At 35.8% G+C, this 18,522-nt stretch overlaps 1 protein-coding gene across 1 annotated transcript in view; it reads right to left on the bottom strand.

The window, feature by feature from the left end:
* The window catches only part of LOC123563943 (sperm-tail PG-rich repeat-containing protein 2-like), a 201,017-nt gene that overhangs the window by 30,277 nt on the left and 152,218 nt on the right, over positions 1-18,522 (bottom strand). Inside the window, exon 11 of the mRNA XM_045357122.2 lies at positions 17,954-18,069. Within this exon, the coding sequence (XP_045213057.2) occupies positions 17,954-18,069 (116 nt within the window). The remainder of the gene's footprint in view (positions 1-17,953; positions 18,070-18,522) is intronic.

The raw sequence follows: 18,522 nt of genomic DNA, 5'->3' as shown, positions 1-18,522 counted from the left end.
GAGGTCACGGCAGTGTGCACATGTTTGGCGGAATGTAAACAAACAAAAACAGCATTTAAAAAAATCCCAATTTTACACTAGAACTCGAAATGATGAATGAAATTCATCTTGTATATGATCTTTAATTTGAAATCGTACATTGGTCTGCGTATGTTCTGTTTATTTTATTCATTTTGCACATTTATGCTGCATTTTCACATTTTAGCGAACACGTGTAGTAAAATGACGGCTGACATACATTTTCACAACAGCCAATCAGAATGGTTTTGTAATCTAGAACGGAACTTCACCAGGGAAGTTCAAGCAAGTTTTTAGTGTAACGTTGAAATAACTATAAACTACGTGTTGTTTTTCTAAGATAAGATGTATTGAAAAAATGTGACCAGTACACAATGGAAGATAAATTACCACTTGTTTGATATCCATAGTACACATTTACCGAACTGCATGTTTTAGGTATGAAATGCCTGATTGAAACGGTTAAGTATATTTTCCCGTTCATGACCATGGTTCTTATAGAATACCTAGGGGTAGGGTATAACACGTACGGAGGCATTTTCTTTCTGATCTGGTGCCAGTGCTCTGGACTGGAAAACTTGACTACAAATTGTGAAAAACTTGCTGTTTCTAGTTAATCTTTCTGACTGAATGAACTAGCGTTACCCCGAGCTTAAAGTTCAGCTTTGAATACAAGTTATTACCCATTTATGAACGAACTTAGCAATTCTCTTAAAGGGATCACTTGATTTTCACCTCTAATTAATTATCCAGTTAATTGCCTATACTTGTGTGGTACCAATAAATTATTGATGTAAACAGGTAGCCAACAGACATAAAACAGAAATTAACTTGTTTCAAGATAAGCTTAATTTTTCTTTCTAGCCTATTTTCTCCCTCATTTGTTATCATTATCAGCACTGTCATAACAACTTATTAAAAAGTTTGACAAGCGGAGCTGTAAAATTCCCTATGCATGCAATTAAAGAAGACTAGTAGAGTTATTTATAAGCTTGTTAGTCAATATGACAGAACAATTTCTGATCTACTTATTGTGTTTATTAGGATTTGCATGCAAGCTCTGAGTCAGGTGATTTGCATGCAAGCAGGTAGAGCTGAACATATTCTATAGAAGAGTTTTTGTGTCGGTTCTTGAATAACAGCAGAAGATATTCTGTCAGAGGATACTGTATACAATGTCATGTCACAGTATTCCAAATATTGTAATATTCTGCATCTGCATTGCTGAATGCCAAAAAAAATAAATGTTTTCTTCACTGAAGTAAATGACTTATTTAATATGGAGAAATAACTGGTCACAATAACATTGATCAAACAAGAGCTGTCACTATTAGTGACAAATGCCCCTGAAGTGTGCCCAAAAATGTTACAGTTGTCTGCTCAAAATATGCCGGAACAGTTTAGGTATGAATCATTTTGTGACCTTGACCTTGACCTGGGAGACACAGGTCATAAGCCTGACACACCTTCACAATATGGTTAATATTTGTGTCAAATTATTTTCAAATCCCTTGATAAATGGCAAGAAACAGACCATGTTAACCTTTGACTTCTTAGTGTGACCTTGACCTTGGAGCTAGGGATCTGGGTCTTCTGCATGACACCTCATCTCGTTATATGAACATTTATGCCAAGTAATTTTAAAATCCCTTCATCAATGGCAGAGTTATGGACCGGACAAGGAACAAACCATGTTAACCTTTAACTCTAAGTGTGACCTTCATCTTAGAGCTAGGGGTCTGGATCTTGTGCATGACACATCGTCTCATTATGGTGAACATTAAAGTTATTTCAAAATCCCTTTATGAATGGCAGAGTTACAGCCCGGACAAGAATTTACAAAGAAGCACACACTGACAGTGCAATTTTAATATGCCCACCTTTGGGGGCATAAAAATTGAGTAAAAATGAACTTATAGTTACCTAGAGCTGGAAGTCCATAGATGCTACTCTCTCTACTTGTCAGTCAAGAGGCAACAAAGCAAACATACGGTCATACCAATTTAAAGACAATATATGAACAGAGAAACGAATCATACGGCAAATAGAAGAGATGGGAGAATTGAAATTATGAAGAATTCAGTAATTAGTTCTGACAATAAGTCTCAATTCTGGAAAACCAAATAGGTGATCTGGGACACAGTTACAAAGTCTGATTCCTGGGACTCCTATCCTTTAAAAAATGTAACCATATTTAGACAGCTGAATGTGCTATAAACTAGCCCATGTCATACCCCACCATACTGTCACCATATGTTACTAAATCCCCCTGTGAGATACCAGCCAGGACACAATATAACTCCTTGCCTAAGGCCAACAAATACAGAGACAATTCATTTCTATAAAATGCAATACTCTAGCCCACACTGATGTATCGCATCACATAAAATTGACTATCTTTCATCCTGGGACCAGAAAAAAATGCAGATAAAAAAGACAAGTCCATTTTTTTAGTCTGAAGAGCCATAAACAACTATCCCCCCTATGGCACCATTATGGGGAAAATTATGATAAATTGTTGGACTTCTTATCTATCATTTAGTTTTGACACAAGCATAATTCTTTCTAATAGTAATATGTTTTTCAATCTGATTATTTCAAGAGAGTTTTTCTGTACAGCATCAGTACTTATCCTGTCCTTAGAGATATAAACAGTGAGATGATAACTATAATCTGATCAAAAAAAACCCTCCTGGATAATTTGTATAGATTCACAGCTAAATTGGACCAGAAGTCAATGGCCCGGAAAAATGAAAGATTTATCACCATTTTATATATAAAACAAAACACAAGATTTCAGTTAATAGTATATAAAGAAGACATAAATTTTTCAATTACTGTATATATCAAAACTCCCAGTGGAAATAAGACAATATATTTCTAGGGAAAAATACTTCCATGGGGCTGTCTAATTTAAGATAACAATTTCAACAATTTTACAGGGAAAAATGCAATTATTGAAAAATGGGCAAGCATAATGGACAACAATGCTTCCATAAAAGATGCACAAGAATAACATTTTAGATGACAAAACCTCTTAGTTGTATGAAAGCCATAAAATGTCCAGCTGCAAAACAATCTTTGAACAAAGCAAACTAAGTTAATTTTACAAAAGACAAAGCTAAAGAGGTCCAATGTCGACAAAGGGGTCCAAGCTGTGTCAAAGCCAAAGGTCCAATGTGGACAAACAACTGTGTACACACATCCTAGATGTACAAAAGCCAAAGTAAAAGAGGCACAATTTATACAAAAACCTATGAACACAGAGGTCAGAGCCATGCCAAAGCCAGAATTCCAATGTGGATAAAAAGGCAGAGGTCCAAAATATATAAAAGCTTGAGCAAAAGAAGACAAAAGAGGACACAAGCCTTGAACAAAGAGGTCCAAGTTTTACAAGAGCCAAAGCTAAAGAAGCCCAACCTATAAACAGAGGTCAAAGTTTTGCATAAGCCAAATGGACCCAATGCCGACATTAATACTGTGAACAAAGAGGTCCAAGTTGTGCCAAAGCCAAAGCGATCCAACATGGAAACAAGAGTGCAAGAATGTCACAATATACGCCCGTCACAGCAAATTTCTTTACTCTAGCACCTGTATTTGCAAATGGAGTTTTAACTTTGTGGTTGTTTAGTAATAACTAAGTGTTTTGTTTTTCTAAGTCCACAAAAAAAAACTCCTTACCAGGTAGAGATACCTTAAAATACACCTAAAATTGGAAAGTAACATCTATGTTGTACCACAGATAAGTGGTCTTGGTTTTTCCCTACGGTCAATTATAAAAAAGTTACAATATAAGTTATTTATAGTAACAACTAAGGGAAGTTAATCTTAAAAAAAAAAAAAAAAAAAAAAAAAAAAAAAAAAAAAAAAAAATTGTAAGTCCTCATAAAAATCTTTACCAGGTAGAGACTGGTCAAAATAAACCTCAAAATTGGATGTAGCATGCATATTGTACTACAGAAAAGTGGTCTCGATTTTTCCCTATGACTAGTAATGAAAAAGTTACAATATAAGCTATTTATAGTAACAACAAAGGGAAGTAATTCGAAAGAAGAGAACTGCGCATGACACTTCGTCTTATGATGGTGTATAATTGTGTCAAGTTACATCAAAATCCCTCCATGCATGAAGAAGAAATGCTTCGGACAAAGTCATTCTTGTATCTGACCTTTGGCCTCTAAGTGTGACCTTGACCTTAGACCTAGGGACCTGGTTCTTGTGCATGACACTACGTCTCGTGGTGGTGAACATTTGTGCCAAGTTATATCAAAATCCCTCTATGCATGAAGAAGACATGCTCCGGACAAGGTTTTCATTCTTGTATCCTTTGACCTCTAAGTGTGACCTTGACCTTAGACCTAGAGACCTGGTTCTTGCGCATGACACTCCGCCTCATGGTGGTGAACATTTGTGCCAAGTAATATCAAAATCCCTCTATGCATGAAGAAGAAATGCTCCGGACAAAGTTTTCATTCTTGTATCCTTTGACCTCTAAGTGTGACCTTGACCTTAGACCTAGGGACCTGGTTCTTGCGCATGACACTCCTTCTCATGATGATGAACAATTGTGCCAACTTTCATCAAAATCCCTCTATGCATGAAGAAGATATGCTCCGGACAAAGTCATTCTTGAATTTGACCTTTGACCTCTAAGTGTGACCTTGACCTTAGACCTAGGGACCTGGTTCTTGCGCATGACACTCCGTCTCATGATGGTGAACAACTGTGCCAAGTTTCATCAAAATCCCTTCATGCATGTAGAAGATATGCTCCGGACAAGGTCTGTGGACGCCGCCCGCCCGCCCGCCCGCCAGGGGCGTTCCCATAATACGTCCCGTTTTTCAAACGGGCGTATAAAAAAGATGTCTAAGGTGTAACAGAAGAGGTCCAATGTCTACAAAAAACCATTGCACAAAAATGTTCCAACTGTACAAAAGGTCGAATGTTTACAAAATCAATTGTCAGATGCATACAAAAAAAAACTGAGACAAAGAGGTGCAATAATTGAACCAAAACTTACAAAAGACCAGCCTTTGAATAAATATATATAAAACCAAAGGTGGAGAGGTCTAATATAAACAAAAGCTTATAAACATAAAGGTCTAACCTGGACAAAAGGACAAGTCTTAAAACAAAGATGTCTGAGGCAAATAAAAACCTACAAATAAATACGTACAAGACTAAAACAGTCCAAGGTTCAAAACCCTGTGAAAGATGAGGTTTTACGCCAGTTTCTTAGAAAAAATAAATTATGAGACAGCATGTGTTACTTCAAGGTAAATTCACTGGGTATGTTGAAAATATGTCACTTGCCAAACTTAGGAACTGTATTGAAAAAGACAAAGGTTCCAATAACCAACTTGACCCCTTCATCATTTAATAACGAGTAAATACAAGAATAGCGTCTTTCCATTTTTATAGAACCTATCATCATCAGTACTCAATATGACTGTAAATAGGAAACAATGAGAAAAGACTTAGAAGAAAACAATGCTATAACTATGTCATTTCTTTCTACTGTTTTCTCATAAACATTCAGGATGATGTCAACTATCATATTGTAATTAGGAGAGAAATCATCTGGACTCTACTGGCAAAGACAGACCACTACAATCAAACTGTATGATTATGACTGATTTGATGAGCTTTTTATGTCAACAAAACATGAAATGAAGATATTCACCAAATGGTTTTCTATCATAGCTAACAATGTTAATGTTATTTCTAGATAAAAGAGACTGTTGTAAGATGTAATTCTGACTCATTTGGTGAGGTAATTAAGGAGATATTGTAAACATTATTATGAGATTCTATCATTCCCAGTGAATACAACATAGAAACGTTAATCAAAGAGCATCACAGGTTTTTTTCTTGAAAATTTAAGGATCCTTACTGATCATTTAAACAAGGTTTCAAACTAATGACAGAACTTATAACTAATGTATTTGAAAAATACTTCATTTAAAACACTGAACCTTTGCAGTTGCCAAATAGTGGACATAAAAAAACATTCTGAATTATTTACATGAATAAGCTGTCATTTAAAATTTGTAAACTTTTATTTTCTTATAATTACAGTTAGCGAAAATTCTCCTCAAAAACATCATCAACATATACATTCCAAAATAGAAGCATGATTAAAAGCGGCAGTTTCTCAGTGTTTTATCAACTGCCCCAGTGTGATTGATGTTCTCCCAGAAACAATAACCCAATATTGGATATAGATAGCAGGATGACATTCCCATCTGATCTATGTCTTCATTGAATCCAATACAAGTCAAGCAGAAAAAACAAATTGTTTTCTTATTCTCTAAATGAATTGTTGTAAAGTGACTTGTGCCAAAAGGAACTGACCTCTGGCAGGATACAAGATTGGAGAACTGTCTGTAGATATATGGCTTCAACAGAATATTGACTATTCCAGACAAACAATCTGATTATTTGTGGAAAAAATATGGTTGTTGTGACTGTGAATTGTTTTACATTCATGTAAGACATCTAGACTCCCCTTTAGAAATGCACCATACTAATGTTGCTGCAAAACAATCTTTCAGGAAAAACATCTTTTGAAGTCTTTGACAGGCATAACACTGAGGTACAAACATTTTTGAATAAAAATAAAGAAATATTTTGAACACAAGCAGTAACAATACAGCTTAGTTTAGACAACAGCGAAACATCAAACCGTTGAAACTGGATTATTTTCAGAACTGTAACAGCCTCTTTACCATGAGACCAAACTGCAAATATCTTAAATTTGAACAAAACAGACAAATGGAACTACCTGACAACAACAGCACGAAGGAAGGTCTTTTAATGTAAACAGAAATAAATCAAGCAATATAAATCCAAATAAACAAATTAGAACAACATGACAGCCCAAATTGGACTTGATACAGTGGAAACTTCTGTTCATAGATTACAGTCCTCTAGTACCTCTCCAATACATTTAGAATAAATAGAACCACTAAGAAGTGGTACTCCTGTATGTTATTACTGAGAAGAGAGGACAATTAGGAAGCTGGCCTATGTTTTCCTGATTCTGTAACCAGTCAAGATCATGAATCAATTTGAGAGCTCTATAAAGGTATTTATACAGTGAAGAGATAAGCAGAAGAAAATTGATTTAGTAATTATCATGTTAATGACCCTAGATAGTTTCCCTGGTAGCTTTCACAACGGAATAAGTAAAGCTGAAAGATAACAGAGGCCAAAACATCACCATATTTCAGAATAATTCCAACATCTCAATGCAAATATATGATAATTTCCAGCAAATTGTCAGGCAACTGCATCTAACCATTTTGCAATTTTCTAATTTTTCCAATTTTCCTGTGAAAAGTTGCAAGCTTTTGAAGCTTTGTGTATTAAAGCTAGTGATGCTATTATATCATCGATTAATCAGGTTGATTAGTAAACAATGCAAATGCATTATCTATTTCATTATGGACTGATGGGGAATTCATAATTTTTTGTTTATTCCATTAAAGTAATTGCTGATTTGTTAACTGCATAATAAAATATTGTTTTAATATTCTAATACTGTAATTGTCATCACATTAGTAATGCAGAATGTCAAAGAATCTATTTCAAGGTTCCAATATTGCTGACTGATTTGTTTTTTAGACAAAGGCTGACTGTATGCTTTTGCATAATTATGCAATTTAAAAGCTGCATATATAGAGTTATTAATGCATTACAGCAAAATATGCACTTTGTTAATCTTAACAACTGCTTCAAGTGTTGTTGAGTCCAAACCATTTACAAGGTACAGGAACAGATCTGCTTCTTGACAATACTAATACCTATAATAATATAAATTTTAGAGAAATAATCTAAAAGTGAAACACTAATTAAACTTCGTGACAATCTTATAAAATTTTTATATGGCATCATCAGCTGGATACATAATTTTAACCTATGCTAAAAATTAATAGAAACAGTATCTGCATTCTAAGGGTGATGTCAACCTACATTTTATTAATTACATTTATAAGTTATTTCTTGAATATGGTAAGCAAGAAAAAGATTCTATGCAGATGGAAATATCCGGCTCTTGGTTAACTGTTGACGCGGTACCTCAGCAGAGCCTCGTTACCGCCTGAACAGTTACCTCTGAGGCCAGAAATTCCCATCTGCACCTACAACCAGTGAAAGAATTTTATAATACGTCCTTTTGAAGTAAATACAAGGGGATGTACAACCTCTTTGTCATGTTTAAATAAATTAAAATATGCTTCTGCTAAAAATCGGACCTTAAACAACAAATTCCTTCCCTTTTCCCATAAAGAATATAAACTCTGATATACTACTTCTAAACTTTTCTATTAGTTTCATGAAAGAACCTCATAACAGCTCCCATTTGAGTGCTACACATATGAGTCACATATAAACTGTTCTTGTACAAGGATGCTAATTGCTCTACATAATTACTCTCCTTTAATCTTAATGATCAGGTAGTAATAACTATGTCATAAGAAAATAATTTACAACATTCAACTGCAATAACCTAGGGAATCAAGTATCTATCATCCAATAAATAATCGGAAATTCATGTCTATATCGCAATTAATATGAAAATAGACCCAAAACTTTATTTCAGCTATTTATAATGTAGTAAAACCTGCTGGGTACCAGAATATTTTACAGAAAAAAGTAGGATTTGATACAGTAAACTTGCTGCGAAATTTATTAAGTTTGAAATAAATATCATCGATGTCATTCAAAATTTTGCAAAAGCCTCCTTTGACTGAAATGACTGTCATAAGGACAAGAAAAATATTTTTTTTTTATGTTACATAATTATGCTTGTGATTTTGTAGCAATATTATAATATATTTTGTGTGTGTGTGTGTGTGTGTGTGTGTGTGTGTGTGTGTGATAAAGCCTTGGTGGATTTTGGAGAATTCTGTATTGAGACTTCCTACACATTTAACAAATTAACTGTTGTACAATGCTTTTTCTACTGGGACATGTTTTGTTTTACTTTTACTATAGTATATGGAACTATGAGTATATTGTTACATGTATGTACATGTATGTACATGTATATAATTTGGTTATGGCCTATAAGCATTAGTTACCTGCAGAGAACATGTCAGTAGTACAGAATACAGGCATTGGTCAGGTTACATAACAGAAATACTGGAACCCTATTAGACAAACAAATACAATCATGTTGTAATATAATGTCAGAAAATAAAACTCAAATATGTCATGTTTTGCTGTCATAAAATGAACCAACATAAATATTTCATCCTGTTGTCATGCTTGGCTGCCATACTAGCTTTAATATGTCATCCTGTTGTCATGTTTTGCTGCCATAAAATTACTAGTTTTAATATGTCATCCTGTTGTCATGCTTTGCTGCCATACTAGCTTGAATATGTCATTCTGTTGGCGTGCTTTGCTGCCATAAAATTACCAGTTTTAATATGTCATCCTGTTGTTTTCTGCCATAAAATTACCAACTTGAATAATCCATGCTGTTGTCATGCTTTGCTGCCATACTAGCTTTAATATGTAATCCTGTTGTCATGCTTTGCTGCCATACTAGCTTGAATATGTTATCCTGTTGTCATGCTTTGCTGCCATACTAGCTTAAATATGTCATCCTGTTGTCATGCCTTGCTGCCATACTAGCTTTAATATGTAATCCTGTTGTCATGCTTTGCTGCCATACTAGCTTGAATATGTTATCCTGTTGTCATGCTTTGCTGCCATACTAGCTTGAATATGTCATCCTGTTGTCATGCCTTGCTGCCATACTAGCTTTAATATGTAATCCTGTTGACATGCTTTGCTGCCATATTAGCTAGAATATGTCATCCTGTTGTCATGCTTTGCTGCCATAAAATTACCAGTTTTAATATGTCATCCTGTTGTCATGCTTTACTGCCACACCAGCTTTAATGACATCCTGTTGTCATGCTTTGCTGCCATACTAGCTTGAATATGTAATCCTATTGTCATGCTTTGCTGCCACACTAGCTTTAATATGGCATCCTTTTGTTTTCTGCCATCATAAACTTGAATAATCAAAAATGCTGTCATGCTCTGCTGCCATACTAGCTTTAATATGTCATCCTGTTGTCATGCTCCGCCATCATAAAATTATCAACTTGAATATTTTATCCTGTTGTCACACTTTGCTATCATAAAATAAATGAAGCTGGAATATGTCTCCTGTTGTCAAGCTTTGCTATCATGGAAATATAACCTGGAACATTTTCTCCTGTCATCATTCCATTCTTTGGTATCATGAAATTTCCAACATGAACATTTTCTTCTATAGTCATGCTTTTCTGACTTGAATACTTTATCTTGTTGTTCTGCTGTCATGAAATTATTAACTGGAAAAAGTGTTCCCACTATTATGCTCTGATGTCATAAAGTTGATATCTTTCTCCTGGTGTCATGAGATTGTTTCATAACACTATAAACTGGACTATTATTGTGGAATCATCAGTGTTTGTAGGGGACTATTATTGTGGAATCATCAGTGTTTGTAGGGGACTATTGTTGTGGAATCATCAGTGTTTGTAGAGGACTATTGTTTGTGGATTTCGTGTTGCACCAATCCATGAAATTTAATGTTAAAGAACATATAGAATTCCAAATCATTTTATCTTCACAAGTTTACTTCCCCACAAAATTGCCATCAACAGCCATGAACTTTTATCCCCATGAAACGAAATGAAATGAAATGATTTCACAGAATTCTGTTGCTGTATTGCTAATCATAAACTAGAATATTTTCTTCTGCAGCAATAATGGTGAAACAGCATTTCTCTTACTAACTGAAACATTTTTGCTGTTACATTTCAGTTTGTGTACAATTATACTTTTAGCTGCTTTATACATTGGAAAAAAAAAGGACAGAGGATCTCAGTTGGGTACAAAACATGTACTTTATTCAGAAACATAACCTACCTATTCCTGAGGCAGTTAGACTGAGGTTAAACTGCATATATAAGATTTAAAAGATTTCCGCCATTTAATGAGCTGCACTGAACATAACTGCTGCTAAATTGCCTCATAAATGCTTTAAAAATGCATAACAATTTAACAAACCACTGAAAAATAGAACCGTAAATTATTCCGCTCATTTGTTTTTCAAAGACGAAAATGAATTATAGGAAAATTATGAATATTTTCAAGTTAAATGTCTGTTAATCAGTCAAACATGCTGGTTTAATGGTTACTCAATCTAAAACTGATTAATATGCCTACTTACACAAACTGTTTCTAACCTCAAGGCAACATAATGCATAATAATAATGAAGTAGAAAAACATTAAAATTAGATAAATTCCTAACATTTGTTAAAAGTTATTTTATAACAAGAGGGCCATGATGTCCCTAGATTGCTCACCTAAATATCAGAGCTTTAACAGGCTTGGGAATGTGCAGCTTTGGAAGAGGACCATAATATACTCCATGTGTTGAAAGTTCCAGAGACAGTAGAAGTTAACTAGAAAATGCTTTTGTAAAAAAGCGCATGTCTCCCCCAATGCAAAGTCCTATAGGCAAGAAGTCAATACGGGTCAGGAGCGAAAGTCAAAGAGACACTGATGGTTGGCTGCAATAGGGATCATCTACTTGGCATGTCCTGTCATCCCGCTAAATTTCAACACTCCTGGCCTAGTGGTTCTCAAGTCACTGTTCAGGCTCCTGTGACCTTGACCTTTGATCAAGTGACCTCAAAATAAATAGGGGTCATCTACTCTGCATGTCCAATCATCCTATTAAGTTTCAACATTGTAGGTCAAGTGGTTCTCAAGTTATTTCCAAAAAAATGATTTTACATGAACAGGCCACTGTGACCTTGAACTTTAATAGACTGACCCCAAAATCAATAGGGGTCATCTACTCTGCATGTTCAATCATCCTATGAAGTTTCAACATTCTGGGTCAAGTGGTTCTCAAGTTATTGATCGGAACTGGTTATCAATGTTCGGGCCCCTGTGACCTTGACCTTTAACGGAGTGACCCCAAAAACAATAAGGGTCATTTACTCTGCATGAACAATCATCCTATGAAGTTTCAACATTCTGGGTCGAGAGGTTCTCAAGTTATTGATTGGAAATGGTTTTCCATGTTCAGGCCCCTGTGGCCTTGACCTTTAACAGAGTGACCCTAAAATCGTTAGGGTTCATCTACTCTGCATGACCAATCATCCTACGAAGTTTCATCATTCTGGGTCAAGTGGTTCTCAAGTTACTGACCGGAAATGGTTTTCAATGTTTGGGCCCCTGTGACCTTGACCCTTCACAGAGGGACCCCAAAATCAATAGGGGTCATCTACTCTTTATGACCAATCATCCTATTAAGTTTTAACGGTCTGGGTCAAGTGGTTCTCAAGTTACTGACCGGAAATGGTTTTCAATGTTCAGGCCCTTGTGACCTTGACCTTTAATGGAGTGACCCCAAAATCGATAGGGGTCATCTACTTTGCATGTACAATCATCCTATGAAGTTTCAACACTCTGGGTCAAGTGGTTCTCTAGTAATTGATCAGAAATGGTTTTCAATGTTCAGGCCCCTGTGACCTTGACCTTGACCTTTGACGGAGTGATCCCATAATCAATAAAGGTCATCTACTCTTTATGACCAATCATCCTATCAAGTTTCAACATTCTGGGTCAGGTGGTTCTCTAGTTATTGATCGGAAATCGTTTTCAATGTTCAGGCCCCTGTGACCTTGACCTTTGACGGAGTGACCCCAAAATCAATAGGGGTCATCTACTCTTCATGGTCAATCATCCTATGAAGTTTCAACATTCTGGGTCAAGTGGTTCTCTAGTTATTGATCGGAAATGGTTTTCAATGTTCAGGCCCCTGTGACCTTGACCTTTGACAGAGTGACCCCAAAATCAATAGGGGTCATCTACTCTTCATGACCAATCATCCTACGAAGTTTCAACATTCTGGGTCAAGTGGTTCTCTAGTTATTGATCGGAAATGGTTTTCAATGTTCAGGCCCCTGTGACCTTGACCTTTGATGGAGTGACCCCAAAAACAATAGGGGTCGTCTACTCCAGCAGCCCTACAACCTTATGAAGTTTGAAGGTTCTAGGTCAAATGGTTCTCCAGTTATTGCTCGGAAATGAAGTGTGACATACGGATGGACGGACGGACGGAAGGACGGATGGATGGACAGGGCAAAAACAATATGTCTCCTGGGGGAGACATAATAACATAAACTAATGTGACAAAAAGTTCAAACACTATGATGGTTCTTCAATCTTTAAAATTGGCCGGCAAATGGAGCAGGCTAAGGGTATTTTGGAATGTCTCTTTAACATGGTTCTATTTTCAACTCAAGCGACCCCTATGAGAGACCAACTGCCCCCATTTGTACAAATTGGGTGAGGACTTAAAATGAGGCTACAGATCAAGTTTGGTGAAGATGCATCCAGTAATTCAAGAGAAGTGGTTTAAAAGTATTTTAATAGTTAGCTTTTAAAGGCTCCTAAAGGGGTCCTGAGAGTCCCCATTCAAACAAGTTTGGAAGAGGACCTTACACAAATGCTACAGACCAAGCTTTGTGAAGATCCATGAAGCTCTTTAAAGGTATTTTTATCTTTAGCCCTAGCTAGCCCTAAAAGGTGCCAGGTGCCCAAATTTGAAGAAATTTGGGTGAGGAACTTACAGTGATGCTACAAACAATTATGTTTGATAAAAGCCATCAATTAGTTCATGAGAAGAAGTCATTTAAAGTTTTTTTTCTATTTTTAGTTCTGTTGGCCCCTAAAATAGGCCAAACTGATAAACTTGAATTATTTTGATAGTGGACCATACCAGGATGGTACTGACCAAGTTTAGTGCAATTCTGACCAGTAGTTTCAGAGGAGATGTCATCTGCAGAAAAGTGTTGGCAGACAGATGGATGAAAGGATGGACAGACAACAGACAGACGACGGATGGTGAGCGATCACAGTAGCTCACCTCAAACACTTTGTGCTGTGGTGAGCTAAAAATGCACCTTTTGTTTTTTACCAATGAATTCCAGAAGATCTCCTAGATTTTAAACAGACAAATATTTTGACTAAGCTCACGAAAAATCCAGCGGCTGGCTACACTGAGGCACAACCAGGCAGTTACTTCTCAGATCCTCTGTCCTCTGTTGGCTGTGGTAATTCAGATCATGAATGGCTTTGTCACTGAGATCTGATGCCAAGTTTTGTCTGTAACTCAGGCAGTATTAACCTTATCGCTATCTTATTCTTACATACAGAAATGCTATCTTTATGCCAAAAGGCACCTTTTTAAGAGGATCTGTGAAAACTACAGTTGACCATGAATAAAAACTTGAAAAAAAACTTGCTGGAGAATTCTAGAAATTTTCCACTTAAACATAAACAGAAACATTCAAATAGAAATTAAATTGGAGACACTTACACAAACTGTAAAGGAGAAAAACAAAAAGATATGGTCAAATTACATTTTCTATTAAATTTCTTTTCTGAACTGAGGAAGATCACTGCTGATAAGCACTTGGCTTTATGCTTTGTTCTTCCTTTTGTTCCTGTTTTCTATCTGTCCTCTAAGCTAACATTGAACAGCTATCTGGGGACAAATAAAAAATGTTCGAGGGCCTTTGTGTCACTTGAAAATCATAATAAAATATAAAATGGAAATTGGAATTTCTGCCTGATATCCTGATAGGAAATCCTGACAGCAATAAAAGGATAGGCAACTGTCAGGAAAGAAAATGAGATTTTCAGTTTTATGGTACACACTGAACTAATCATATTAATGTCATAAATTTTTATCAAACATCTCCGAGACTGGGGCTAAAGGTCATTTGACTGATAACAATTTTATTGTTTTGAATTTGATAAATTTTATATTGCTTTTATTGATTTCACAGCAAATGACAGTGAAGTCAAGGAATTTTTCTAGGGAACTGAAAAATATACAGAATTTTCAGGAGTATTATTAATATAATTTGTATATCAAAGCCATATTAATTTTATATGAAAAAAGTTCCAGACTCATGGGAGTACATTATGACATGAATTCCATAGAACTGAGGAAAATAATCTTTTTTTTTAAATGAAAGAAAGTATGAAACAAAGTGTTCATATAAAATAAACAAGAGACACAATATTATGCCCATCACAGAAAATTACCATAACTTAAATTAACTCCAGAGCAACAAACTCCAGAAAGTTGGAGAATCCAGTTGGTAATAACATTTGGCTGTGATTATGCTCATAACCATTGTGACCAAGTTTAGTTAACATTAGATAAGAACTGCTCACAACTTTTGTGGATGATGCCTTTCTGCAGATGTTCCCATATGCTCAAGTTGGGAGAGCGGACAACTTTTGTTCCCATATTTCCTGTTTGGCAACTAGAAAACTTCTTCTAGACAAGAAAAATATTCCAGGAAAAGCTAAGATCTCTTCAGTGAAATTGAAAATTCAAGAATAAAATTTTACAAAAAAGTCATAAATTAAAAAAAATTTAAAAAAATTCACTAAAAAATAAAATTCACCTCTAGAAAATTCAATATAACAGCCAGTATTTATCATAAGGAAAATACAAAAATATGTATATTTTTACTGGTAGAAAAGTAAACTACTACTAGTACAACTTCAATAGCCGTACAAAAATGACTACAGACATTTATAGCAGCTTAAACACTGAAGCACTGCCATAGTTACTAGAGAGAATGCAAAAAGCATGATTTCAAGTACAGAGGAGTATGACAAACAAGAGGGCCATGATGGCCCTATATCACTCACCTGTGTTTAGTTGCTTGCTTAAACAAATTTCTTTGCTAAAGCTTCACTAACAAAAACAAGGTGAGTACGTCAGGGGAAAGATTATTCGAGATAACTACTGAAATCTGTTTAACAATTTAAACTGGTGGTCCAAATTTCTTTGCTGTAGCTTCAAAAACAAGAAAGTAGGTCAGTAGTTCTGGGTTAACTAGAGCTATCACAAAAGGTGATGAATGTACCCACCCCCCCACCCCCCCTATGCACGGACACAGTACATTGCAATTTGACGCACACAAGATTGCATAACTATGTGGACTGTATGTATATAGACTGTATGTATACAGTATAGTAACAAAAAACAAAGTCCCATAACTATGCAGAATATTTATCTAAAAGAATGTAACATGCACCATGCACAACTACTGTTGGTACTGATCACTTGTGTGAAGTTTCATTAAATGGTGTCAAGGGGATGAGGAGAGATGGTGCGCACAAGATTGTGTCTATGTATATAGTATAGTAACAAAAAAACAAAGTCCCATAACTCTGCAAATTTTTTTTCTAAAAGAACCTAACATGCCCCATGCACAATTACTGTTGGTACTGATCACTTGTGTGAAGTTTCATTGTGTGAAGTTTCATTAAATTCTGTCAAGGGGATAAGGAGAGATGGTGCGCACAAGATTGCGTCTACGGACAGACGGACAGACAGACAGACAACCTGAAACCAGTATACACCCCCTTACAACTTTGTTGTCAGGGGGGGGGGGGTACAACAATATTAAAGATGAATATTGAAATCAGTTTCAAAAGTTTTAAATGCGGTCAAAAACAAGAAAGTAGGTCAATAGGTCAAGATGAATATTGAAATCTGTATCAAACATTATGCTTGTTGTCCAAATTTCTTTGCCACTGCTTCAAAAACAAAAAAAAGCCTATGTAACTAAAACAAGGGACCACCCGGGCGTGCCCTTTTCTGACCCCCCGGGTCATGAATTGAACAATCTTGGTAGAGAATCACTAAAGCATAACACATACTAAATATCTAAGCTCTTGGCCTTATGGTTTAAGACAAGAATTTTTTAAAGGTTTTTCCCTGTACAAGTCTATTTAAACCATGCGCCCCCCAGGGTGGGGCCATATTTGACCCCAGGGGGCTAATTTGAATAATCTTGGTAGAGGACCCCGAGATGATGCTATATACAAAATATCAAAGCCCTAGGCCCTGTGGTTTTGGACAAGAAGATTTTCAGAGTTTTTTCCTATATATTATGTCTATATAAACCAAGTGACCCCCCAGGGTGGGGCCATATTTAACCCTAGAGGAACAATTTGAATAAACTTGGTAGAGGACCTTTACATGAGGCTACATACCAAATATCAAAGCCCTAGATCCTGGGGTTTTGGACAATAAAATTTTCAAAGTTTTTCCCTATGTAAACTATATAAACCATGTGACCCCTGGGGCAGGGCCATATTTGACCCCAGGGGGATAATTTGAATAAACTTGGTAGATGACCATTAGATGATGCTACATACTAAATATCAAATAAAATCTGAAAAGTAGATCGCTCGGAAGCACAGAAAACAAGGCAAACAGTGAAAATTGCAGACTCGGTTTGATTGAGTCTGTTCATGAGCAGTAAAGGAAAATGCAACACTGCCCACGCCCCCTAGCACTGGCTTAAGCAGTATTCAATCTTCAAATCTAAATGAGTTGAAATCAATGATCCCGAAGGACCAGAAAATATAACAACACTGAGCAAGCCTTAGGCCCTGTAGTTTTGGACAAGAAGATTTTCAAAGTTTTTTCCCCATGTAAGTCTATGTAAACCCCCGGGGCGGGGCAATATTTGACCCTAGTGGGATAATTTGAACAATCTTGGTAGAGGACCACTAGATGATGCTATATACCAAATATAAAGCTCTAAGACCTGTGGTTTTGGACAAGAAGATTTTTAAAGTTTTTCCTTTTGGTTGCCATGGCAACCAGAGTTTTGTATGGAATTCATTTTTTTGAACATTTTTTAAAGAAGACCATCCAAGTAACATCCCTGTGAAGTTTTATCAAAATTTGCCTGGTGGTTTAGGAGATGTTGTTTTAAGGAAAGTGTGGAATGATGCTGGACGGTGAGCGCTCACAATAGCTCACCCTGAGGACTTTGTGCTCAGATGAGCTAAAAAGTTACTAATAAATTTTACCTCATAAGCGCCAGGTCCAGGATTGTCAGACTTGAGTGCTTCTCGGAATCTTTGGTCTTTCGTTACCATCATGTTACCACGCTTGTCACGTTGGGCATGACTGTAGGTTCCAGGGCCTGAAATATACATGTACATGCACTTTTCAATACATGAACTGGCATATGAACTACGAATAGCACAATATCAAATCCCTTTACACAAAAAAGTTCCCCTTAAATTTTATTACATCTTTAAAATGTAAAATCCACAACTGGAACCGATGACTCCCTGAAATTTTGTCTAAGATGACTAAATTAAACAATTCCACAGCAGTTACAAATATTATGCTCTCATACTGTAACAAAATCATTTACAACTTCATGGGAATGAAATTCCATGGTTTGGGCAAAAAAACTATTTCATGGGCATAACAAAGTGGTGGATTTCAAAATTTAAAGAAAAAGAAAAATTCTATTCAACTGTTAAAGGTCCGTAACAAATAATGAAAAAACCAACATCAGAGGTTTCCATTCTAAAATATATATTACTCATTATTATAACCTTTAAATACAGTTAAAGTCTAACAATGA

The sequence above is a fragment of the Mercenaria mercenaria genome, chromosome 2, assembly GCF_021730395.1.
Source record: "Mercenaria mercenaria strain notata chromosome 2, MADL_Memer_1, whole genome shotgun sequence".
Taxonomy (NCBI): domain Eukaryota; kingdom Metazoa; phylum Mollusca; class Bivalvia; order Venerida; family Veneridae; genus Mercenaria; species Mercenaria mercenaria.
This window is presented reverse-complemented; position numbering and strand designations above follow the sequence as displayed.